At 38.6% G+C, this 25,589-nt stretch overlaps 1 protein-coding gene across 1 annotated transcript in view; it reads right to left on the reverse strand.

The window, feature by feature from the left end:
* Positions 1-25,589, reverse strand: part of SHC4 (SHC adaptor protein 4) — a 148,611-nt gene that overhangs the window by 33,546 nt on the left and 89,476 nt on the right. The window contains exons 5-9 of the mRNA XM_002807191.5: positions 25,132-25,185; positions 20,840-20,891; positions 11,115-11,238; positions 9,368-9,539; positions 4,390-4,450 (exon numbers count right to left, since the gene is read on the reverse strand). Of these exons, the coding sequence (XP_002807237.4) occupies positions 4,390-4,450; positions 9,368-9,539; positions 11,115-11,238; positions 20,840-20,891; positions 25,132-25,185 (463 nt within the window). The remainder of the gene's footprint in view (positions 1-4,389; positions 4,451-9,367; positions 9,540-11,114; positions 11,239-20,839; positions 20,892-25,131; positions 25,186-25,589) is intronic.

Below are 25,589 nucleotides of genomic sequence, written 5' to 3' on the forward strand. Positions count from 1 at the left end.
GACTAAAGTGTATGGTTCATGAGGGCTTAGACACACATGCCAGCCAGTATGCCTTCGGAAAGTTCTTTGTGCCAAGTACTACTACGAGAACCTATCCAACTTTCCTAAGAGAAGATTTGTAGAGGAAAATAAATATAAACACAGTATATATACTGAAAGTAACAACATTTTAAAGTGCAAGCCCTTAGGGTTTATGGGAATTTAATGTCTTTTTGATTAATAATATCAACTTTCTCGCGGTGGCTCACACCTACAATCCCAGCACTTTGGGAGGCCGAGGCGGGTGGATCACGAGGTCAAGAGATGGAGACCATCCTGGTCAACATGGTGAAACCCCGTCTCTACTAAAAACACAAAAATTAGCTGGGCATGGTGGCGCATGCCTGTAATCCCAGCTACTCGGGAGGCTTAGGCAGGAGAATTGCTTGAACCCAGGAGGCGGAGGTTGCGGTAAGCCAAGATCGCGCCATTGCACTCCAGCCTGGGTAACAAGAGTGAAACTCCGTCTCAAAAAAAAAAAAAAAAAAAAAAAAAATCAACTTTCCATTTTAACTGGAAGGTCAGGGAAAGATTCTTCTATTTTGCTAACTATTGTTTTCTATAAGGGAATTTTTCTGTAAGTATAAAGGATAGGGATCTTTTTTATGTGTAGTGATAAATACAATTAACTCAACAATCAAATACTGCCTATTGCAGTATTTATAACACACTGGAATTCAAGTTTGAAGTCAATCTTTGAATAAATGAATCTCTTGGGAGGTTGTTGAAAATATTTGTATAGGTATCTCTCAAATGCCTATATATGAATCTCTGGGAAAAACCACAAAAACTATGTATTTGCTATTCTGGCAACTGCTATTAAATTGCTCATTGTTCAAGAATTTCATATTACTTTAAAAACATGCCCAAGTAATCACAAACAGGTCTCAAGACAGGATTACCTGATGTGTAGGTATCTAAGGATGAAAGGACACTGTAGTAGGAAACCCCCTCCTGCCACAGTAGGAGGGACCTAACTTGTTGTCATGGCTCCTGGAACATGGGTTGAGTCCTTCTCGCCATGGTCTTAGTGGCTCAGGTCTGGGGAGACAGCCTCTTAGCATTCTAGTTCCTCACTGGAACTCCCAACTCACTTTTTCTTAATAGAAACAATGTTGCAATTCAGTGATTTACAGGGGAGCAAAATATCCAAGTAGAGGACTTTTCTCAACTGCAAACACCATCTCACCTCCTCAAGAGTATGAAAAGTTCCCAGTTACAATCATCACTTTAGAGCCACCGTTAAGAAAGATAGTATGCGGCCAGGCACGGTGGCTCACGCCTGTAATCCCAGCACTTTGGGAGGCCGAAGCGGGTGGATCACGAGGTCAACAAATTGAGACCATCCTGGCAACATGGTGAAACCCCGTCTCTACTAAAAATACAAAAAAATTAGCTGGGCATGGTGGCGCGTGCCTGTAATCCCAGCTACTCAAGAGGCTGAGGCAGGAGAATTGCCTGAACCCAGGAGGCGGAGGTTGCGGTGAGCCGAGATCGCGCCATTGCACTCCAGCCTGGGTAACAAGAGCGAAACTCCGTCTCAAAAAAAAAAAAAAAAAAAGAAAGAAAGAAAAGAAAGATAGTATGCAATAGAACTTTGCATTGTTTTATCTGTCATTACAGAAAAAATATACACTTAAGCTCCAGTATAGGCAAACCAGAATAGCAGAATATAGTATAGTCATATAAGAGTTAACCATCATGGCTAGGATGAATTCTATACAAATATATCTCAGGCTCCAAATAATCTTTTATTAAAGCCTGTTCATGTGTTTGGATCTGCTTGTAGTGGCTCAGGGAAATATATATGTAAGTAAGAATAAGGGGCTGTATTGTTTGGTTTAAAGAAGAAATAAAACTAGGATAATCTGAAACAATAAATTGGACTGTATGACAAGACTACACTCACAAAAAGAAAAATCTTGAATAAAGGTTGAAATACCTTTATATCCATTCCTTCATAAACTATGTTTTTGGAGAAGGGTGCTTTAAAATTATTTTTTAATTAATCAAGTTGAGAACTCTTGGAGGAAAAAAAGAAGAAGGAAAACCATGTCCTCTTTTTCTAGTGGTAGTATTGTCATTTAGCCCATTCAACAAAATTCTAGAAATGTCTGTTTCTAAACTTTCATTCAGTGAGTTCCCTTCAGAAGCTGGGTTTTTGAGGACAGTGGGGATGTGGCTATGCTGACTATTTAGTGGAGAGGATGGAAACAAGCTTGGAAGGGAGGTATTCAGGCAGGAGTAAACATTTTGAAGAGCCTTAGGACTCTATTTTAGGTCAGATACTCATCTTTCTGTCTTTCCTCCTGAGCTCTCTCTGTCCCAGTAATCTGGGAACTAGTCCCGGCATACTTAGTTCTGGTGCCCATTCATTTTCTCCCTTTCTCTTTCCCCTGCTCCCTTCCCCTCTCTCCCTGCATCCCTTTCCTACTTCTACTTCCGACCACCCCACCCCCCTGCCCCACCACCACCCCGCCATCCCCTGTGCCTGGATAATTCCCACTCATCCTTCAGGCCTTGGTTTGATTGTCACTTCCTTCGGGAGAACCTCTACAGCTCCCCAAATTGTTAGGTTTCCCAATTATTTGTTCCCATAATATCTTGGGCTTTGAAGTACTCATCATATTTGTAGGCATTTGTTTAAGGTGTGTCTTCCTGGCTAAACTGCAAACTACAAGAGTGCCAGGTGTGGCACAGCTCTAGCACCTAGCACAGTGCCTGACCCATCTGAAGTCCTCAATAAGTAGCCATTAAATGAAGTGTTGAACAAATGAAGAATATATGAATGAGATAAAACAGAACATGGAGGTATTTCCAAGTGAGCTTCAGTACAGGGGAGAACACGGTGCAATACCACAAGGCATATGTGGTACATTCCTGACTATTAAATCCTTAGGTTAGGAACCTCCAGATGAGGGAAAGGAGAGAGGAAGGAAATGTGGCAGACAGAAGAGAGCACAACTCTTAAAATAAATTCATACTTGTCATTAATTTGTTTAGTCATATTATTAAAGATTGTCCTGGAATTTTAAATAACTTTAAAGAATGGCATGGAATTTTAATTTCTATCAAAAGAAGGCATGTTTTTACAGAATTTAAAACACTGCCTTAGGCCCAGTGTGGTGGCTCATGTCTCTAATCCCAACACTTTGGGAGGCAGATCACTTGAGGTCAGGAGTTTGAAAGCAACCTGACCAGCATGACAAAACCTCATCTCTACTAAAATATAAAAATTGCCTGGGCATGGGGGTGGGTGCCTGTAATCTCAGCTATTCAGGAGGCTGAGGCAGGAGAATCACTTGAACCCAGGAAGCTAAGGTTGCTGTGAGCCAAGATTGTGCCAGCCTGAGCCACAGAGCAAGACTCTTTCTCAAAAATAAATTAATTAATAAAATAAACCAAAATAAAATAAAATAAAAGGCTGCCTTAGCTCACTACTCTTTTTACAGGATGGAAGAAGGTGGTAATCATACCTATACCATAAAGAATAAGTCTTCATGTATCCCCCACTACATAAAAAATAGTAAAATTAATAGACTACATTGGCATAATTGCATAAGAAATAAAAAAAGTATCCTTGTAAGTGACTATCTTGTAGATGGCAAGTTCCAATTATTTGCGTCCTTAAATATGGTTATCCACATCTATTCTCCACCGCATTGTTTATACAGTTCAGTCATCTCCCCGTCTAACACTGCAAAACTTTCCTTCCTGAAGAAATAAATATGCTCCACAACTAACAGGAGTTAAAATCACTAACTCACAGTATAACTTGTTTTAATTAAAATATATTTCCAATCTGATAGCTGACGTTGTGGAAAAGTTTTGTCCAACATCAGTGATCACATGCAGCAATAAAACATGTAATACTCTGGCAAGTATGGGCTGGACACGCTCTTAATTGAGACTCTCACATTTCAGACATCCTTTTGTTCCCTTTGCCAAGCCAGAATAAAGGTTTTATCTTAATCCTAACAGATCTGACAGGCATCAGTTTTCACATTAGCTTACTCCTGATGTTCTTTGAAATGGAACTCCCTTGGGTTTTGAGCAGAGAAAGCACCTTTCCAGATAAAGCACTTTCATGATGTCAAGGCAATAAAAGACTCCAATAAAGCAAAGTCATCAGCATGGCAGATCGCACAAGAGCAAGGGAGAACCAACTATGAGCCTTCCTAGTGACACACATGCAACATTCTGGGCCTCTCTGAGAAGCCTACAGCCAAAGGATTATGTGTTTAGTGGTAGATTCTTTTCCATGAAGTATTTAAGAGCAAGAGCCACACATGTCCATGGGACTTACAAGGAATAAGGAGGGTGGCAGATGGAGAAGGGCATTGTACCTACCTAGTCCCCTGCTTTGTTCTATACAGTTCTCATATACACTGCTGCACTTGGAGTTTCCAGGCTGCATGAACAACAAATTATGAAACATTTACAAACATAATACACATTCATAAACTTGAAAGAAAATACTAGTAATAATCCCAGAAGAATATAGCAGACAACTTCATTTTCCAACAGAGGAAAGTCTGACGGATAAGAAAAGAAAACTGATATTTTGGGTGAACAGAATACACTCCTCATAGTTCATCTTTGGAGCTGCAGAGGTGGCTCTGATTAGGCTGGGGGGTGGGGGTCTAAAGGCTACCAGTGTCCTGTGTCCTGAGCATTACTGCTTCTGCTTGAGAAGACATATTCCAGAACTCAATCCAAGTCTTAGCCGGAAAATGATTTTCAGGACATTGCTATAAACATTGGCCAGGTAGCCAATCTCTATCTGACTGTGAATTGGCAGACTGGATCTCTGTCCTACTCAGGTTTGTGCCAGGCTCATTTCTCACCCTTGAAAGTCTCCTCCAAAGAGCTTCAATCATCCCTCTACATACAGCTTTCTTCAGCAATATACTGGGGGTATCCACTGATGCTTTTGAGATGGGCAGTATCTTTAGAAAGATTAGTTTGGCAGCACTGTGCAGGAGGGTGTGAGGGAATGAGATCCGAGTCAGGAAAGGGTCTTTCGGAATCATCTAGGCAAGTGAGGACCAGGACTCAGAGGCAGTGGAAGCAGAAAAGTTTGGATGGACTCAAAACATCTTTTCATGGTAGAATCTTACGAACTGATATGGGCCCAAAGTGTGAGAAAAACAGAAGACTGTAGATTAGTGAAAGATTGTCAGAGCCTTTAATAAACATGAGTACATCAGTAAAGAAATGACATTTGAAGTTAAGGAGAAAATGCTGAGTTCAACCTTGCTGTAAATAAGCAATGCAGTAAAATGTGCATTACAGCCAGAGATACAAAACAGCTGAAAACAGAGTGTAGAGGAAGTGTGTACACAGGTGGACAGCTAGAAGCAAAGACAAAGGCCAACAGAAGAGCCTGGGAGTGTGCTAATGCGGTGGTAAAGCAGGGCTTGTGTTTTTATGGGAGGAGATTAAATAAATGATAACATAAAAAGACAAGGTATGACTTATTTTGAAACACATCAAAAATAAGATGGATGAATGGATGATCATCAGCTACATATGTAACAAAGCAAATATAATAAAATGTTAATTGTAGAACTGAGATAGTGAGTATGTGAGTGTTCACTGTATAATTCTTTCAAATAGTCTACATGTTTAAAAATACTCATAATAAAATGTTGGGAAATGTGAAAAAACGAAAGGAAAGCAGCAACTAGAGTGCAGAAAGAGAATGATAAGATGGAAACATTTTGGAAGCTTACAGAAGAAGTCTCAAAAAACAAGAGGTGGGGCTAGAAGCAGTGGCTCAGGCTTGTAATCCCAGCACTTTGGGAGGCTGAGGTGGGGAGAACACTTGAGGGCAGAACACTTGAGGTCAGCGTGGCTGACATGGCAAAACTCCATCTCTACTAAGAATACAAAAATTAGCTTGGCATGGTGGCACGCACCTGTAATCCCAGCAACTTGGGAGGCTTAGACAAGAGAATTGCTTGAACCTGGGAGGCAGAAGTTGCAGTGAGCTGAGATTGTGCCACTGCACTCCAGCTTGGGTGACAGAGTAAAACTCTGTCTCAAATAAATAAATATTAAAAGATAAAACAAATTAAGAGGCAAAAGTCTTAGCCAGAGCAACCAGGCAAGAGAAAGATAAAAACATACAAATAGAAAAAGAATAAGTCTATCTTTCTTTACGGACTACATGATTCTATACCTAGAAAACACTAGACTGCCAAAAGGCTCCTAGAGCTGATAAACTTCAATAAAGTTTCAGGATACAAAATTAGTATAAAAAATTAGCAGCATATCTATACATCAATAACAGTCAAACTGAAAGCCAAATCAAGAACATAATCCCACTTACAATAGCCACAAAAATAAAATAAAATACCCAGGAATATAGCTAACTAAGGAGGTTAAAAATCTCTACAAAAAGAACAACAAAACACTGCTGAAATAAATCACAGATGACACAAATGAAAAAGCATTCCATGCTCATGGATTGGAAGAATCAATATCATAAAAATGGCCATACTACCCAAAGCAATCTACAGATCCAGTGCTATCTCAACAAAACACCAACATCATATTCCCTAGAATTAGAAAAAACTATCCTAAAATAGTTGGTTCATACGGAACCAAAAAAAGAGCCCAAATAGCCAAAGCACTTCTAAGCAAACAAAACAAAATCAGAGGCATCACATTATCTGACTTTAAACTACGCTATAAGACTACAATAACCAAAACAGCATGGTACTGGCACAAAAACACATACATACACTAGTGGAACATAATAGAGAACCCAGAAATAAAGCTGCACACTTGCAGCCATCTGATCTTCAATGTTGTCAGCAAAAATAAGCAATAGGGAAAATACTCTCTATTCAATAAATAGTGCTGGGATAGATGGCTAGCCATATGCAGAAGAATGAAACTAGGCCCTTACTTTTCACCATGTACAAGATGGATTAAATATTTAAATGCAAGATCGCAAACTATAAGAATCCTAGAAGAAAACCCAGGAAATACTATTCTGGACATCAAAATAGTATTAGATGTACTAGTCATAAATTCTTTCTGAATTTATGACTACATCCTCAAAAGCAATTGCAACAAAACTAAAAATGAACAAGTGGAATCTAACATAGGAGATTGGTCAGGGTGGTGGGAAAAATTATAGGAAAAATGCAAACCTTCTCGAAGGGCTGGAAGGTTTTGCAAAAGCTTTGAGAAAGAGTTATGGCTGAAGGTAGTCTAACCTTCTTATCTTGAGCTAATAGCAAAGAGCAGATAACAAACAATGGAATGAAGAGGAGTTTATCTAGATAAGTTTGTTTACCTTTTACCCGGAAAACAACCTTTGACATGACTGCTCTACTCAGGGGGTCAGCAATGTTAATCACCCACAAATGGTGTTTGCTCGAGACCTTTGTCATTAAATCTGTTCTAAAATAAATATCAGGGCTGGCATATCAGGGCTGCATGGCAGGCTGGATTCCCTCTTTGGGGTCTGTAAGCCATGAGGTCCCTAGCTGCACTCTCACAGACAAAACACCTGGGTCTGCAAACTCCTTTCATCTGTTGCTCGGCCAGGGTCTGCAGGTCAGACTTGGCAACCTATCTAAAGAGTTTCTAAGCACAGCAAAGGAAACTAGCAACAGAGTAAACAGACAATTCTACAGAATGGGAGAAAATATTCATGAACTATGCATCCAAAAAGGTCTAATATGTAGAATCTACAAGAAACTTAATTCAGCAAGTAAAAAACAACCCCAGTAAAAAATTTTAAAGTGGGCAAATTTCTTGAACAGACATTTCTCAAAAGAAGACATACAAGTAGCCAACAAACATATGAAAAGATGCTCAACATCACTAATTATCAGAGAAGTGCAAACCACAATGAGACACCATCTCACACCAGTCAGAATGACTATCATTAAAAAGTCAAAAATAGAGGTGCTGGTGAGACTGCAGAGAAAGAGGAATGCTCATTCACTATTGGTCGAAATGTAAACTAGTCCAGTCACTGTGAAAAGTAGTTTGGAAAGTTCTCGAAGAACTTAAAACTGCACTACCATTTGACCCAGCAATCCCAACTACTGGGTATACACCCAAAGGAAAATAAATTGTTCAACCAAAAAGACACCTGCTCTCATATGTTCATTACAGCACTATTCGCAATAGCAAAGACATGGAATCAATCTAGGTGCCCGTCAATGGTGGATTGGATAAAGAAAATGTGGTACATATACACCATGGAATACTATGCAGCCAAAAAAAGAGAATGAAATCAGGTCCTTTGCAGCAACATGGATGCTGCTAGAGGTCATTATCCTAAGTGAACTGACACAGGAACAGAAAACCAAATACCACATGTTCTCACTTATAAGAAGTAGGAGCTAAATATTGGGTACCCATGGGCATAAAGATGGTAACAATAGACACTGGGGACCACTAAAAGAAGGAAGGAAAGATGGGGCAAAGGCTGAAAAGCTATCTGTTACTATTCTCACTGCCTGGGTGATGGGATCATTTGTAACTCAAACCTCAGCATTTACCTTTGTTTTTACCCTTGTTAAACCTGCACATGTACCCCTTGAGCCTAAAATAAAAGGTGGAAAAAGAAAACTAAAACTAAAATAAAATAAAAGTTGAAATTATAAAAATAAAAACAACAAAAAAGAAGAGGGGTCAAATGTTATAAACCAGATGCATAATACTGAAGAAGGAAATAGAATTAGCAATTAAACTACTGGTGGCCGTTGTCAAAGCAACTTCCATCAAGTTGTCAAGCAGAGTTCAGATCTTCCCGTATAAAGCAGATGTTAACGCAAAGACAGGGACAATGCTTTCTAGAAGCTTGTGGGTGAAAGCAAGATGACAAGGAGATGGAACATTATTAGGTTGGGTTGAGGGAGTCCAAGTTTTTCACAGGCAGAAGGAACAACAGAGAAAGAGTGAAGATTGAGACAGAGGTCAATGGACAGAACTAGGGCACAGAGTTGCGGGGGGGGTGGGGTGTTGGATGAGGAGCACAAGGAAAAGATTAGCTTTGGATACAGTTGCTAAGGAAGAGAGGCAAGGAGAACTTAGGCAGACTTAGAGCTGTGGATAACATGTTGGATTGCCTCAGTTTTCCCAGTGAAGTGAGATATGAGGTCATCTGCTGAGGCTACAATTGGGGAATTAGGAGTAAGAATGATCTAGTGCAGCCTCTATAGTTATTCACTCTCTGGCTCTGTATTTAAGGAAGACAGGACTTTTTCAAAACTAGCATTTGGAAATCCTCAGAGTAAATGCTCTAGTGATAAGGGCAGAATTGCATTGCTGGTTCCAATAACAACAAAACATTACTTACCAAATAGCACAACTTTTCACACCGTATGGGGCAGTAAGCCATTTGTTCCGTGGCTTGAACTCTGATCCGTACATCTGAAACACCACCTACCGGTGGCTGCTTCCCTGGAATTTCATTATAATATTGATGATCTTCTCTGTCCTCGGCATGGCTAGCAATACGCACCTCCTCACTGTGAAGGAAAAAATAATCCTCAAGAGGCTGGGCGAAAATTCAAATTCTGTAAGGGATGCAAGGGGATCAGAACCTAGCAAATCATCCTGAAAAGCTTTGCATTCATGTTTTCAGTTTATAGCTGTGCTTAAATGATGTTAAACATCTGGATGGAAGCAACCAGATGGCTGAGTTGCTTAGCTTTCTGTAGACAAAGTGGGGTAAGCAAACAGAAAGTGCCAAGGGTGATGCTTTTATGTCTCCTCCAGTGATAAAAATAATGATAATAACAGCATATGAACTCTGTAAATATAAGACATTTGTTATAAGATCATAAAAATACCAAGTAGTCTTAAGTATCTCCAGCACACTTTGATTGTTCCATTTTGGAAATGTTTTTCTCAGAGAAAATTTAAATATTGTTTTTGGGTAGAGGCTTGTCCCAGTTTATAAAACGAAGATGAAAAAAATAAGAGCGCTATGGCCAGCTATCTTGTCTGCACAGATCTGGAGGAGTATATGGGATTAATAAAGAAATATTAGAACCATATGTGGCAAGTGGGTAGATTTATATAAACATGGAATTGTTTTTAACATTGAAACAGGCAAAACAAACAAATAAACACACTAACATACTTTTCTTCCAAATTGGAATCAGAGAAAGTTTCTTATTAAAAAAAAAAAAGATTAAATCAAGACTATTTGGATTGAACTGCTTCAACTGAAAACTCACACAGTTTTGTTGGGTTCATTACATGTCAATTAAATTATAGCACTAAGACATAAGTGCTATCCTGGGAAAAATTCAACAGCAAGACTTCCTGGTAACCCCCTCTCCTTTGCTACCCTAGACCACTTCTTAAAGGGAGATCTCCAAACCTCATATTTGTTGATACACAAAGTGACATACTGGAGGAAAATGCACTTTAAAGTGCCCAAGAGTTTTGTTTCTCCAGCATGAACTGTGTGAGCCAGAGGCATCACCGCATTCGACACTTGGTGGAGTCTGACAGGCCTGAAAGTGATCAGCTTTCATTGCAGACTTTCTGTGCCTTAGAACAACCAGATCCTTGGGTCCCGTCATGTTCCACTCCAACCACAGTTTAGCTGGAGCCTATCTATTTACATTGCAAACCAACTAACAGGAATTACTACAATAGACATTTGATTCTTATTTTGCTCTTTGTTCTTGCTGTTTTTGTTTAAGCTGCTATGCAAAGGATCTGGGGTTGAAACAAATCTGAGAAGTTTACTGATGTTTATTATTTTGATTTCAATTAATTAAATCAAAGCTCTTTACAGTGCTAGAGTAACAGAGCTAATCTCTTCTTACCTTTTAGTGAGAAGGGATCTACTCTCTTAATCTTGTTACAAAGCAAGGGGAAATAACTGGATATATATGAATGGAAGAAAAATATGATTTTGTACTGAGACTGTGTCTTTTTGTAAGAAAAAAATTATTAATTTCATTAGTCCATTTTAAAATGCCACATTAATGTTATATACACACACATATACACACAAATAAATAGATATATACAGATACATGCACACATATATATATTGTCGAATTATTATAAAACTCTTGGCTGACCTTTCACAAGAAGTATTCAAAGAAGGATTTTTCAAGTACTGTTTAAACCGGAGTTCAAAAGCCTGCCCTATGGTACTTATGACATCTTGGGCCATTCCATTTTGGCATTCCAATATGTGACAGGCTGTAAGAGGACATATAAAAATAATATTGTAATAAATTTTCAGAAAGAGAAGATTACATAAAGTCAAAGTACTTCAAAAACATGAGCTGATAATTGAATAAAAAGGAGCAGGACTACAAGTTCTCTGCAGCCACGAAATAGTATAAAGAATATTTAACATTTCACATGAATCAGAGAAGAAACATTCAAATCTTACATCAAAATATATCAAACACTAATAAATTTGGGGCTCAAGGCAGGGATTTGGGCCCACATTTTTATAAAAGTACACTTATTTGACTAATAATGTGACTATTGCTTAACTGCTAGCTCTTGAATTCAATGTAGATGATTAGGGCAGTAATCTACAGAGAGGGTGAAGTTTGAGGTTTCATGTATGGTATGTTATGGAAGACTGAAAAAATATAACTTTCCAAATCCCTTTCAAAAGTGGGGAATGAGCTGCTGGTAAAGATAGGCACTTTGAAATACCCCTCCTCCAGCCACCCCTTTTCCCTGTCATTGCTACTACAAAGCACTGAAAGTACAGCAATCCCCATCTTTGAAATATCACTAAAGAACTATCTCCAGTAAGCATCAAATCAGCACTGGGTGAAGGTGTTGTTACCAGAAGATTTGAGAGTTTATATTAGATACTTTTTCTGAGACACAGCTACTGGGAAGAGGCTAGTTTGTACAAAAAAATAAACACATTGAGGCGGGGACAGCCAACTGACTATTACAAAAGAGTTAGCAACTCTGCCACTGCCACTGAAAAGAGGAGCTTGTGGTTAGGGGCTGTAAATTAATCCCCCTACCATATGTAACATCGTTCCTGCCTTGGTTAGAATATGGCCTTCCAATATGAAGATATAATTCATGGACGTTTCCTAACGATGACTTAGAGTCCTAAGGATGGCTTAAAGACAGAGGCAGTAAGTCTCATGATGAATTTTTACAAAGGAACACTGGGATAACCTGAAGAATTGAGAGATGAGGAAAAGCCCAGTAACGGTTTAATATAGGCAAGAGTGTTGTAAAAACTGTCAGCTATTCTCTGAGAATAGGAAAGCAGGGGAGAGGCAATGAGCTTAAAGGAGTGCATGGAGAATCAGATTAAATACCATGGAAAGTATCTTGGGTCTCAGCATTTTGAAAACAAACCTGGAACACATTACTAAAAGGAATATCTGAGGAGAGGAAAGACTGCTGTCTTTATGGTCTGGTTTAACTATGCTAACTTGGAAGCATGATTTTATGCTTTGCATTGTCTTAGAAAAAGTTCAAATTTATCTGAAGTAAAAGGCAATTCATTCACAGTCTAATGGAATTTGTAGAGCTGATAACAGAACCTGTAACAGTGTTTCTTAGCCTTATGTTAATAATCCTCTCCAGGAATCTCACGCATTCTTGTTACAAAATTCATTTGATTTTTATTTAAAAATGTTGTCTGAACACTTTTGAAAGGCAGGGGTGTGTGTGTGTGTGTGTGTGTGTGTGTGTGTGTGTGTGTGTGATGGTGGTGTGGTGGTGTTACTAAACCAAACAATGCTAAGGTGTCAAATCTTCATTCTTATAAAGTTGCCCCTTTAAAGTACAAGTTGGATCGTGAAATACACTTAGGAGCTAATTCCAGTTTTGAAACCCAGTTAAGAATATCTATAAGTGTTTATATTTTCTACTAAAGGAAAACAGTCTGTCTTTAGACTGCCATTTTATATTGTTCCTGTATTTTTCTCCGCAGTAGCTTTACATAGTGACCAACAGACAGAAAATGCTCTACAAATATTTGTTGAGTGAATAAGTACTGATTTCTCTGAATCAGACCAATAGTTCTACTGCATGAAATTGTCTTTGAGGTTTCTGAAGTGAGAATTGCAGTGAGTCCCTGCAGTGGGACACGTTCTTATAGCCACTAGGTGATACAAATTATCGCTTGGTCATTTGTGAAAATAGTCTCCTCCTTGCTAGTCAGGACTCATATTGTGAGATGTAAAAAGTACCCTTGGAGATGTATCCTCCAGTTGAGCCAAGAAAAGCTCTGTTACATTATAAGAAAAGGTAATTCACTACTCCCAGATATGTGGGAGGCAGAGGCGGGAGGATCACTTGAGCCCAGGGGTTGCAGGCTCTAGTGCACTGCGATCACCCTTGTGAATAGCCACTCCACCCCAGCCTAGGCAACACAGCAAGACGCTGTCTCTAAAAAAAAAAAAAAAAAGAAAGAAAGAGAGGGAGCGCTTACATAATATTAAATATGGCTTAAATGATAAAATATCTCCTAACACTAATATGCTAGCAACCTAACCAAATAAATAATATGTTTTTTTAAAAAAGAAAAGGTAATTCTTTTGTTTTCAATCTCATAAATTCCCAGTCCAATTAAAAATGATGCTAAGGCCAGGAGCAGTGGCTCATGCCTATAATCCCAGCACTTTGGGAGGCTGAAGCGGGTGGATCCCTTGAGGTCAGGAGTTCAAGACCATCCTGATCAACATGGTGAAACCTCTTCTCTACTGAAAACACACACAAAAAATTTGCTGGGCATGGTGGTGGGCACCTGTAATCCCAGCTACTGGGGAGGCTGAAAAAGGAAAATGGCTTGAATTCAAGAGGCGGAGGTTGCAGTGAGCTGAGATCACGCCATTACTCTCCAGCGTGGGTAACAAGAGTGAAACTCCATCTCAGAAAAAATTTTTTTTGTTAAATTTTTTAATGAAGTCAAAATCAAAAGTCATATCAAAATGGAAACAAAAATTTTGGCAATTTTTTTTCTTAGGGTTGAAGAGATGTTGAGAGATAAAGAGAAAGATAATGAGAGAAGCAGGATACTTAAACATAAATAAATAGAGAAATAAGAAAAGCTAAATTGTAATTCCAGTGAGAGAGATGAGAGAATAGGATGTTCAAAAGAATTCCATGAAAAGATTCAGATCTGAGTTCAAGTTCAAACTATGCCACTATTTGTGTGCCCTTGAATAAGTCACTTTATGGCAAGGTCCTCATCTGCCAAGACAATGGCCTGGGTCATCTTGGAAGTCCCTTTTTGTTTTATAGAAATTCTACTCTTCCTCTGTCACAGTAGCTCAAGCCCTTTGAAGAACAGGGCGGCATGTGGGTACACAGAAACGAACCACATCGTTGCTGGCATAGCTCTAGAATGTTTTTACTTATCTCAAATTTTCCGATTCTGATACTTTGAGGTTCAGGTCCTGTTCACAGGTTGACACTATCAACATAAATTTATGCTTTTCTTTGGATAAGCCTATTACTACCGTATTACTTTATTTATTTTAGAGATAGGTGTCTCACTAGGTTGCTCAGGCTGGACTCAAACTCCTGGGCTCAAGTGATCCTCCTGCTTCAGCCTCCCAAGTAGCTGGGACTACAGGCATGCCCCACCACACCCAGCTTGAAAAGAATGGACAGAAAGAAAAGAAAAACCAGCGGTGCCTGTGTGTCTCCAGGCAAGACGCAACAGCAGACAAACAGACTGACCCCATGCAGATGTCCTGACCAGTCCTGCCACCTGCAGGGAGTAAGCACACATACTCTGGCAGTTCCATTGTTGCTACTTATAGACATGCTACGTTGCTCTGTGAAAATGATCTTTTTTAGGTTGGTCATGGGACAGGATAAAGGTGGGCCTTGAATCATATATAAATATGCCCATTTCCCAGGATTAGAACCCACTCCAAAAGCTTGGCCAAGAATTGTCAAATTTTCAGCTAAAGGGAAAGAAGACAAGTACCTATATATAAAAAGACCCAAATCCCAAAAAAGAGGATGACTTTTCAGTGATACGATAACTTTGTTAGCAAGGCTTAAGCTTTGCTTTCCATGTCTGGAAGCAGATGAAGGTCTGGATGTTTTTCATCCTACCTGTGGCCGAATGGGCTCACACTTCCAGCTCTGGGTATCAAGTACTATACTAAGATTCAAAAGAATCCGAGATTCATACCCTTCTGTCTTTTTTATTTGGTTATGTAAATAGGCAGTCATAAACAAGAGGATTGAAACTATTCTTAAAGGATAACAGGCCCTTCTTTACTAGTTTTATATATTTTGTACTTAACAGTTTTTTTTGTTTTTGTCTTTTCCTTTTATACTTAACTAGAGATTTCAAAAGTTCGGCTTTTCAGGTCAACCACCAGATGGTGCTATGGGATCAAAGTAGGGACTTCTCCATGCTTTGGGGAGAAACAACCTCTTAGAGGCAAGCCAGTAGCCAGTTCATAGCTAACTAATACCACCAGGACAGTTGTAAGCATGCTGTATAATCATAGACATAAATAAAAATAAGTGGATTCACTTAAGTTGGTTTTACTGGCTTTGAGGTTTTTTTTTTTTTAACTTTCTTCAGAGACCCAGAAGCATGGCCTTCCTATATCCAGGTGGACCAAGCAGACTAGATTCAAAGAAAATATTCAAATATTCCTGAATTGCCACACATTTGGAATAAGACAATGTGGATTTCCTCATTTATAGCAATTACAGGGGCAGACTGTATTCATCACTAAGTAAACTCAAAACATTCTTACTGGAACTTCCCTTTCTACAGAAAAGGCCTTTGATAAAATGAAAAGTCCACTAAAAGGTCCTAGCCATCATGGGAAAAGTGGGCACTGCTCTGATTTAAATGCACCAATGCTAAAAGCAAATCAGGCAAATAGGAGAGTGGGAAGCTTCGGGATTGTCAGCATGAAACCCAGTCTCCTCTGCTCGTCTCCACTTTCTGTCAACCATACTCTCCTTCTCATTCCTGCAATCTGGCTCCAGCCTTTATAGGCCCACAGAAATTGAACTTTCCAGGGTGAACTTTCCAGGCCTGTTAATTGCTGGGCGGAATAGCATCTTCCCACCCTCATTCGCCTTAACTCGTTTTAGTGTGTGAGCATCTGAGATGCCTCCTTCAGAAGAAACTTGCTCTTCCCCTTTGTTAGGTAATACTCATTTCTTGACTTCCTCCCCTCCCCTGACTACTCCTTAGGCAAGCCACTGTCTCCTGTGGCTTCTCCCACTCCCACACTTCCTTAGCCCTCTTCTGTCTGGGTTCTGCTAAGAAGTTGCAGTTTTTTCTGCACCTGCAGGCCTGGCCTGCCTCCTTCCCCTTCCCGCCAGCCGCACACCCAGCGCCAGCCCTACTCCCTGGGTTTCTCTTGTCTGCCATTTTCTCCTGGATGAACCAAACTTGCTAGTTAATTTGATAACATCATCTTTTTGACTTCACTATTTTAAAACATTTTTTCAAGGGTTAGGACATTATTCCTTTTTATAAATGTAATAAATATTCACTATAAGAGTTTTATAAAACAAAAAGGCACCAAGAAGAACCAAAAATTACAGAAAATCTCACTATTCAGTAGCTATCTCAATAACCGCTAGGATCATTTCGGCATATGTCTTTCCCATCTTTTTATAATGTGTATCTACCCCAGAAAATCACCTGGGATCATACTAGACACAATTTTCATCATATGCTTTTTCCTTAACAGCATTGTGAATATTTTTCCCATGTCATTACTTATTTTTCTACTACTAGCTTTAATTGCTACATTATAGTACATTCTAGGAATTCATTTAATTTGCTACTTATGATACTAAATTAATTTTGTCTCATGATATAAATCACATACAGAAATGATCTATATTGCTTAGTCTTTGTACACTCCTAATTATTTCCTCACAAGTAAAACTACTGGTTCAAAGGCATTTACATTTTTAAGACTTCTGATGCAAATCATCAAATTGCTCTCTAAAATGTTTGAATCTAAACTCTTTATCACAGTGTTCAAGAATAACTACTACTCTCAACCACATCTTATCTTTTTTCAGTGTTTGAAATTTGGAGATGAAATACGGTGTCTAATTATATTTGCATGTCTTTGATTGCTAGTGAGACTAGACTTTTTTTATTTTTCAAAGGATTCTTGGTGCCTTGCCATGTTCTTTTTTTGTGTGCTCAGGACCTGGAATCTGTCCATCCACTTATGGCTGGGTGATCTTAGGAAAACCACCTTATTGTTCTCAACTCCAGTGTTTTCTCCTATAAAAAAAGGAATGATATGTTTTCATACCTCCTAGGGTTGTTGTGAGGAGGCATATACAGGTGGAGTACTGAAAATGCCTGGCACATAGTTAGCATGCAATAAACGGTAGTCATCTTTCTTTGCCTATTTGTTTTACTGGATTATTTGTTTTTTCTTTTTGTATTTACAAGAATCCCTGTTTCTTTAGTGGCAATACCACTCCACAACACACAGAATGGTAGTAATAGCTACCGTTTATTGCCTAGGTGCTATAAGCCAGGTATTGCAATACTTGCATTGCATACAATATCTCATTAAATCCTCAGGAACATCTGATTCCTAGTTCTTCATCAATCAAAATATCTAAATAGTCATCAAGTACCATTAGTTCACAAATTTGATTCAAACTGTTCCTTCCTCCTCCAGTGCCATTTAGAACATTACATTGCTGCTTGGGACTACTCAGATATCCTCTAAATGGAACTCTATAATTCCAGACGGCTTTTCTGTGTTCCAATACCATTTTTAAAGACACAACTGCCAGAAAAATGATCATTTAGTAATTTCAGAATAGCAGAACCCATAATAATTTTTATACAGCTCAAAATATCTCATGGCTCCAGTGACCCCCTGGCCAGTATTCAAAGCCCTCCACAATCTGTCTCTGGCCTATCTTTTCAGCTGTGGGACTCCTGCTTCCACTCTTCCCTTTCTCTGCAACCCTGCCTTTACACATTAGCACACCCTGCAAACACTTGGCTGTAAGCTCTCATTATGCTGCTCTTTCAGCTGTGCCTTTATTCGCTTACTCCACAAATCCCAAGCATCTGCTATGTTTCAGGCACTGTTCTCTAGGCATCCCTCCTTCTCCATGCACATCTTATGGGTTATGTTTCTCCCTCCTACTAAATGATAATACTATGGTGGGCTTTTCGTTCCATAATCATAAATAATTATTTGTGCATTCTCAAAAGCTGTATCATCTACCTCTTTGCAGGTACTGTCAGTCCATGGGCTCAGGTTGGGGGAAAAAATTTAGCACTAGAGGAGTGTGCAAGCAAGGGGTATGTTGAGAACACAGTGTCTTCTCACAGAGGTTTCTATAGCCAAGCTATATAAGAGAGGGGAGGAGGGGACCAAAGAGGAGGAATAAGTGATAGAGACTTTTAAGTCCAAGAAAATCACCCCATGTTTCTAAGTTATCTTCTTGGACACACCCATTTTGCTATAGGAAAGAAAGACATAATGAGGGAGGAAAGAAAATTATGTTTTCCATGTGTTATCTCAGTTGTTTGTCCTAAAAATTGATGGAGATGTTATTATTCCCACTAAAAGACAGGGAAATCAAGGTTTGAGGTTGTGAAACAATCTGTCTAATGTCATACAATGAGATGATGAAATAATTAGGATTCCAACCCAGTCTTTCTGAGTCCAGCATCAATCTTATTTCCTATACACAGGCCGATAGCCGAAGAAAGAAAAAACTGAAACCTTGATCTGGACTGTTTCTATCCTTCACCTCCCATCCAAGACCTCCCTCAACAGTTCTCATGAATGCCTTCTCAAAAATCCCCATGCCAAGATCCCCAGGGGTCCTCTTCAAGCAGCTCAGCTCTGACAAATGACTCAGGCACCAGAACAAGGGCCTTCAAAGTGAATGTGCTGCATCATAATTTTCCCTGCCTCTCTTGTTTCACTTCAGCAAAGGGACTGTGAAAACCTTCTTGGCCATTCCTCTTAGCAACAACATTAATCTTTGAACCCTTCAGCATCATTTACTTAAGAGCAATGACATCCCCAGAGATACTCAGTGACTGATGGCAAAGTTACTAAACATCTAGATTTCCTGATGTATTTTTTCTTTCACCCTGTCATTTCCATGTTAAGATAAAAAGCATTGTTGTTCAGAGGACTTCCCAGAAATAGCAAGCAGTGATTATTTACAGAAGTTGAGGCAGCGATGAGAAGAAGTTGCTCTTTTCTGGTACCCTTTGTTGTGCCCTGATCCTACATCTGCACTACCCCATTCACTAGTTCCTGTCTCTCTACTCACTCTTTGACCATTATTCATTCTTCTTATTTAGTTTAGAGTGGGTCAGTTTTAATGGAGTATTTCATAGTGTTTATCATCTGTTCCTTCCTTTTCATCATATTGCTGCCACATTCTTCTGGCAGACATTTGCTGAGCATCTACTACGTGCCGGGCTCTGTGCCAGCATCTGGGCTTCGTCATTTCATTTCTGACAATCACAATAGCTTCCAAATGGATATCCCTGTCTTAAGTTTCTCCCCAAATCCATCTACTACATCCTGCTGCCAAACCAATCTGTCTCAATTCTACTTTGTAAACAGTACTCTCCACCCATCTGCCCATGGGATTAAGTTCCTACTTGTTAGCTCTCTCATACCTGCCCTATCGATGCCTTTTAGGCTTTTACATTGTGACGTCCGAGGTGTTCTATTTTTTCACTCCCCAGCATCCCATGTGCATTTCCACCTTGGTGTCTTATAGCTATAAGCTCTCTAAATTTTCAAGTCCTACTCCATGCTCACTTAATAAATGTTTGGGGGCAAACTCCATCCCTGGGGCAGCAGAGGACGTTGCCCAACTAACACGTTCCAGTTAAAGAGAACAAACCTAACACTGCTCCCTAAGAAGAGTCTGAATGTTCCAGCATTAGGTATAAGAAGCAATACTAACCATGTGAACTTGCTAAATCCTGAAACAAGAATTCCCATCAAATCGCCCTTCCATTCACTGAGTCATTCAATAAAATAGTTTTTGGGTATCACCTATATGCTAGGCATCATAATGAATGCTGGGGAACAACAGCGAGTAAGAAAGACGGGTTCCTGCCCTCATGAAGCTTTTTGCCTAGTAGAAGGGACACATTAAACATATAAACAAGTGCAATATGTGAGTAAATAAAATACTAGGTTGGTGCAAAAGTAATTGCAGTTTTTACCATTAAAAGAAATGGCAAACCGTGGTTACTTTTGCACTAACTTATAATAGAAATGTGGAGTGTTAATGAAAAGAGAAATAAGTGTTGTGATACAGCAAGGTAGGATATGCTATGGGAGACAGGAGGTGCTATCAAAGAAGGACTCAGTAAAAGAGGCATTTAAGCTGAAATCCAAATGATGAAAAGAAGTCAAACATTCAAAGTGATATTACAGGCTCTTGAACAGCAAGTGCACAGACTCAAAACACACACACACACCCCAAGGCCAATGCAGGTCAATAACCTCACTCCTCACTGGCTTTGGTCTTACACATAATTCATTTGTCCAGTGGGGATGTGGCAGCCAGCACCGCCATCATAACCAAACAGCTTCTCTTTTGGGTACACAAATAGATAAGCCTTTGGTTGGTGAATCTTTAAAATGATTTAAATGTCATCTACGTAGTTTTTCTACTTTGCTCTGCTAACAGGGCTATTTAGTTCCAACTCAAATTTGTATAATATTTCTAGAATCCAGTATATACTCTAGTGATACTCATCACTCTGTACATTAAAAATAACTGTTGTTTGCTTTTTAAAGTTGGTATATACCAGCTCTTTAAACAATCTGTAAGTTGCTTTCCATACCTCTTTGATTAACTGGATCTTTAGCTACATAGGCAACGTAGTCTGTAGTATCCTATAAGAAAAGGGAAAATAACTGCATTTAAAATGGATGGATTGTACTGCTGAAATATACATATATATTTATGACATAATACTGAGGCAAGGACTTAAATACAAATGTTTTTATTTAAAGAAAAAAGCAAAGCATTGTCAAAGGGAACATAAACAAAAAGACATTATACAGTTTAACAATTATGGAGTCCATGTTCTCTGTCCCTTGGGGAAAGAACTTGAAAATTAAAAATTTAGAGGTAGACTGTCATTAAGAATAAAAGCAGATAGGGAATATGTTAGGATATATTCTTTAAAAATGGCTAGGGGATATGAGGCTGTCCTGGATTGAAAGTCGAACTATCAGGGATTATGCCATCACAAAGGTGACATAAACTAAGATGTGGCACCATGATTCCTGTTGTCCAAACATATACCACATACGTCAGAAAGTAAGTTGACTAAAGAGACACATTGGATTTTGCAGTTGTTAGCTTGCTTGTGTGCAGTGCAATTTGACTTAAGGAATAATAAAGTGAAAATACAAGGAATTAACTTGATCAATATACAGAAAAGAAAAAACCTTTTTAAAAAAAAGAGAACCCTTGAAAAAGTAAGTTCAAAAAGAGATGCACTGCTGATTTTGTAAAAACAAACAAACAAAATGCCACTTGGTAATTCCAGCTTTTATTGAAAACAGTAAGCTGATGAATGGTAAGGTTTGAATAATTAAAGATGCTTTTTGTTATCTCAGTTCTCAGGAAAAAAATATACACAATGCCATTTGCAGATTAGAAGTATGACTCTCTAGAGGGAAGATGCAATCAACTGGCAGGAAATAAAAGCCCATGTTTGTAATACCCTCAAGGACAATCACTTAGTAACCCACAATGAATCACACAGGAAGCGGATCTCAGGGTCAGCATAACTTGTCTTGGGTTATTAAAAAAAAAAACACACACCTAAGTAAATTTCCCTAATGCAAAAAGAAAAAAGTTCTGAAATATCTTCTAAATAAATAAGGCCATATCTATGGATTTTGTTTTATATGAATTTGGAAGAAAAGCCACAATCACTGGGGACACTGCCACTCTTATTCAAGTGAAGAGGTGGTCTGATGCCAACCATGCTGTCTGGTAGGTCCAATTATGGGAAAGAGGCCGTGAGACCTCTCCAGACCTCAGTTTCCTCATCTTCAAAACAGTCTCCACCATTGGCACAGTTCTAAAATTCCATAGCTGTAAACATTCGGGAGAATTTACAGAATGCTAAAAGTAAAGCATAAATAGCAGGGGGAAATATGTGTAAATGTATACAATTGTTAACATATAATGCATTTTTTAATTAGAGAAAGTATATATAGCTACAGAGGCATCTCCAGCAACTGTGTAGAGGGCTGAGAGATAAAAAACAAGTTAACTGTTTTTGCAAAGAAAGTAAAAATGAGGGTGAGCAAAGGCCGGGAGATGAGAAGAATATTAATCATTTTTGAAATTTTAGAGGAAATCTTGTAGAAAGATTACTATGTTGGACCATAGGGACTTTTAAGTCAGCTTCCTACCATTGTACCCAGTTTGCCGTGAGGCTGTAAATTATCTCAGTCAGAATCCTAAAACAAATATGGCATGTGTTAATAATAGTGGTAGTAGTTACTTCTGTGACTGTGTGACAGGCACTATGCTAACACCAAATATACATCATTTCATTTAATTCCCACAACATTGTCAGGCAATAGGGATTATCTTCCATTTACATATGAGGACTCTGGAGTTTAGGGAGTTTAAATAAGTCAAGTCTACTTGACTCCAAAGCCTGGCAGTACATCCTACTGGCTCCCTGACCTGATGGTAAAACTTTAGAGATGATTTCTTATGCCAATGCTTAGGGTGGTTCCAGATCTCTTTTTTACTAGACAGGTACTTTAACCAACTAAGCCACAGCACCACCGCCAGATTTCTATTTTAAATTTGAATCAACAGGCTTTCTCACCAACTTCACAGAGCACAGGGGTGCTCTCAACACAGCAGGTACTAACTTTCCCACAGTGGCCACAAATTATTTACTATTTGCTTTCAGTAGGACAGTGCTTTCGTCAGTTTAAAGAACTAAAGGCACATGAAGACTATGAAAAAATTAAGATTCTGGAGAACAACAATAGAAATCATTCAGGGCATGCCTTGAGTAAACAAGAGCTTGCACACCAATTCTAACATGATGGCAACCCTTGAGAAATTTAGGGTGAACATCAACAACTATTTTTCACACTACATGTATAAGTACTACTTTAAATCTCTTAAGAAAAGTACTTGGCGGAGGTTGCAGTGAGCTGAGATCGCACACTGCACTCCAGCAAAATGCTAATAATAATAATTAAATAAATAAAAGAAAAGTATTTGAGTTCCTCCATGGATGACTGAGCCAGGAAGAGAAGACAGTGCTTGCATTTTTCAGCCAGGATTCAGTTGACCCTCTCTGCCAGCCACCATCCTTGGTGTTGCTATTGAGGCCAGATTACAAGGCTTGATGAAAAAGAGTCCAGATAGGCTCTTGGGCTCAAATAGCAGCTGCTATGCACCAGAAACCTTGTATGTCTCTTGTTTGCTAATGGGAATTCACAATTGGGCATCTGTGGAATTTCTTGGGGAAAAAGGTAAAACTCTTAACATTTGATGTACTTTTAAATGGTAGTATCGAGGAACTAATACATATATAATAGTTATTTGAAAATAATTATGCCCAAGGCTAAAAGATGAGGAAGTAGAAATGCTAATGGGGAAATTGAGTATCCATTAATTAAAAAACAAGGATTTGAAATCCTGTAAAGGCTGCTTTTCTGCCACATGCTTCAGAGAAGTTCTGAAGGCAGGTTGTCTTGGTTTGACATGCTTAAATACTTTGAGTCATTGGTAGCCAGTGTGAAGACAAGTACTTATTGAAGTGTTTTTAAGAATTGGCTAATTTAAATAGAATTTAGCTATATATTTTATACAGGTAAGTTACACCGACACACAAGTGGAAGAACTTGCTTAAATAATTTAGATGCCCATAAATGAAGCAATGATTACAGAGTAACTTCAGAAATGTACTTCCTTTTAGGATATACAATTATTTTCCCCCCCATTAAATATTTGGCAAAAAGTTTAAAACAAATTAAAACTATCTTGGTATTAGCTGCCAGATTTAGTTTTTAGGATTCTCTATATCTTTCTTGGGTTTCTAGGTTATCGTCCTATCACTTATGACTCTAAATTTTATTCCTCAATTAGAAGTGAGAACTCAATGTGGTAGATAGAAAAAAATCAATTGTTATACTGAATTTTATTGGTTCATTCCTGAAGATATAATCTTTTTTTAAAAAAAATGCTTTGCAGAAAAGAAGGTAATACATTCTGAGTAAGAACAAGGTCTGCGTGTGTTCCCCTTGTTTTCTTGACATTACTGATGTTTAGCTATTGTGAAAGTCATATTCTGTCCTCTTCTAACCTTTCATCAAAACATACACAAAGTTAGAAGAAGAAAGAGTACAATAAAAAGACCCAAAATGTCGCAGAGTGGCAAAAGTATTCTGCTCCCTCAGTTTAAGCAGATTTGCTTCTTGCTCAGTTGCAGGCTCCCGAATTTCAAAGCCCGCCTCCTTTTTCTCTGGTCCAGAAACGGCGCAGTAAGGAGTCAAGGAATGATATTCCATTCTGAAAAGTAGGCTTGGAGAAATCCTATACAATTTCTGGGAAATGAGTACCACACGACCTCTTCTTGGTAGAGAAGAACTACAAGTTCTTTCTTCCCAGTTCACCATTCCCCTACGAGTTTCTGCAAACCTGGTGGCTCGTTCCAGATTAGTTGTCTTAGTTGATATACAAGTCCAGTTGATTAGTAGAGTGTGCTAGAAACTCCGCATTGAGAAGAATTCTAAGGAAGGATTGAGGGACACATGTATGACATACTTTCTTTTCATGACCTAGATATTATCCACAAGAAGCTTATTAGATGATAACTCCATGGCTGATAATATAATGAAGCACTATTAGCTCATCTACTAATCCAAATATTTTAAACTTAAGTGACAGGAAATATTTTGCCCAAAGCAAATTTTTTATTATCTGCTACATGTAGCTATTCACAGACTGTAATAGTATGTTAGGAAAAGCATTGTAGTGGCTAATATAGTTTATGTAAAAGTACTTTTATTTTATCATCCAGCCCCAAATGTCAAGAAGTTCTTTTAACTTTTATAAAAAGCACTTTTGTGAACCCATACTTACAGGATCTCCTCCAGAGGCAAATGAAATAGACTGCATATGATGATTTGCAATAATCTGAAAAACATAAATTAAGCATGGATGCAAATATAAATTAATCATTATTTCTAGTTATATACAGTCTAAAAGTAATAGACATACATTTGTTTCTTTTGTTTTTGCCTAATCAGCATCCTTTCGGAAACTATCCCACCTACACCCTATAATAATCTCATTTAAACTGTGGGATTCCAGTGATTTTGACATGCTCATCTCACTGCCCTTGCCCACCCACGCGGAATGTTATCTAGGGCTAGCCAATCAGATAATAACATCTCTCTGGATACAGCAGAGCCAATCAATGTCTATTGGGAAGAACTGAAGTGAATAATAGGAGAGAAAGCATCTCTCTCTGCCATTAAAAACTATGTAAGGCCAAAGCTTCTGGGGGCCATAATCTGCTGCCATGTGAAAGGTCTGCT

The sequence above is a fragment of the Callithrix jacchus genome, chromosome 8 (genome assembly GCF_049354715.1).
Source record: "Callithrix jacchus isolate 240 chromosome 8, calJac240_pri, whole genome shotgun sequence".
Taxonomy (NCBI): Eukaryota; Metazoa; Chordata; class Mammalia; order Primates; family Cebidae; genus Callithrix; species Callithrix jacchus.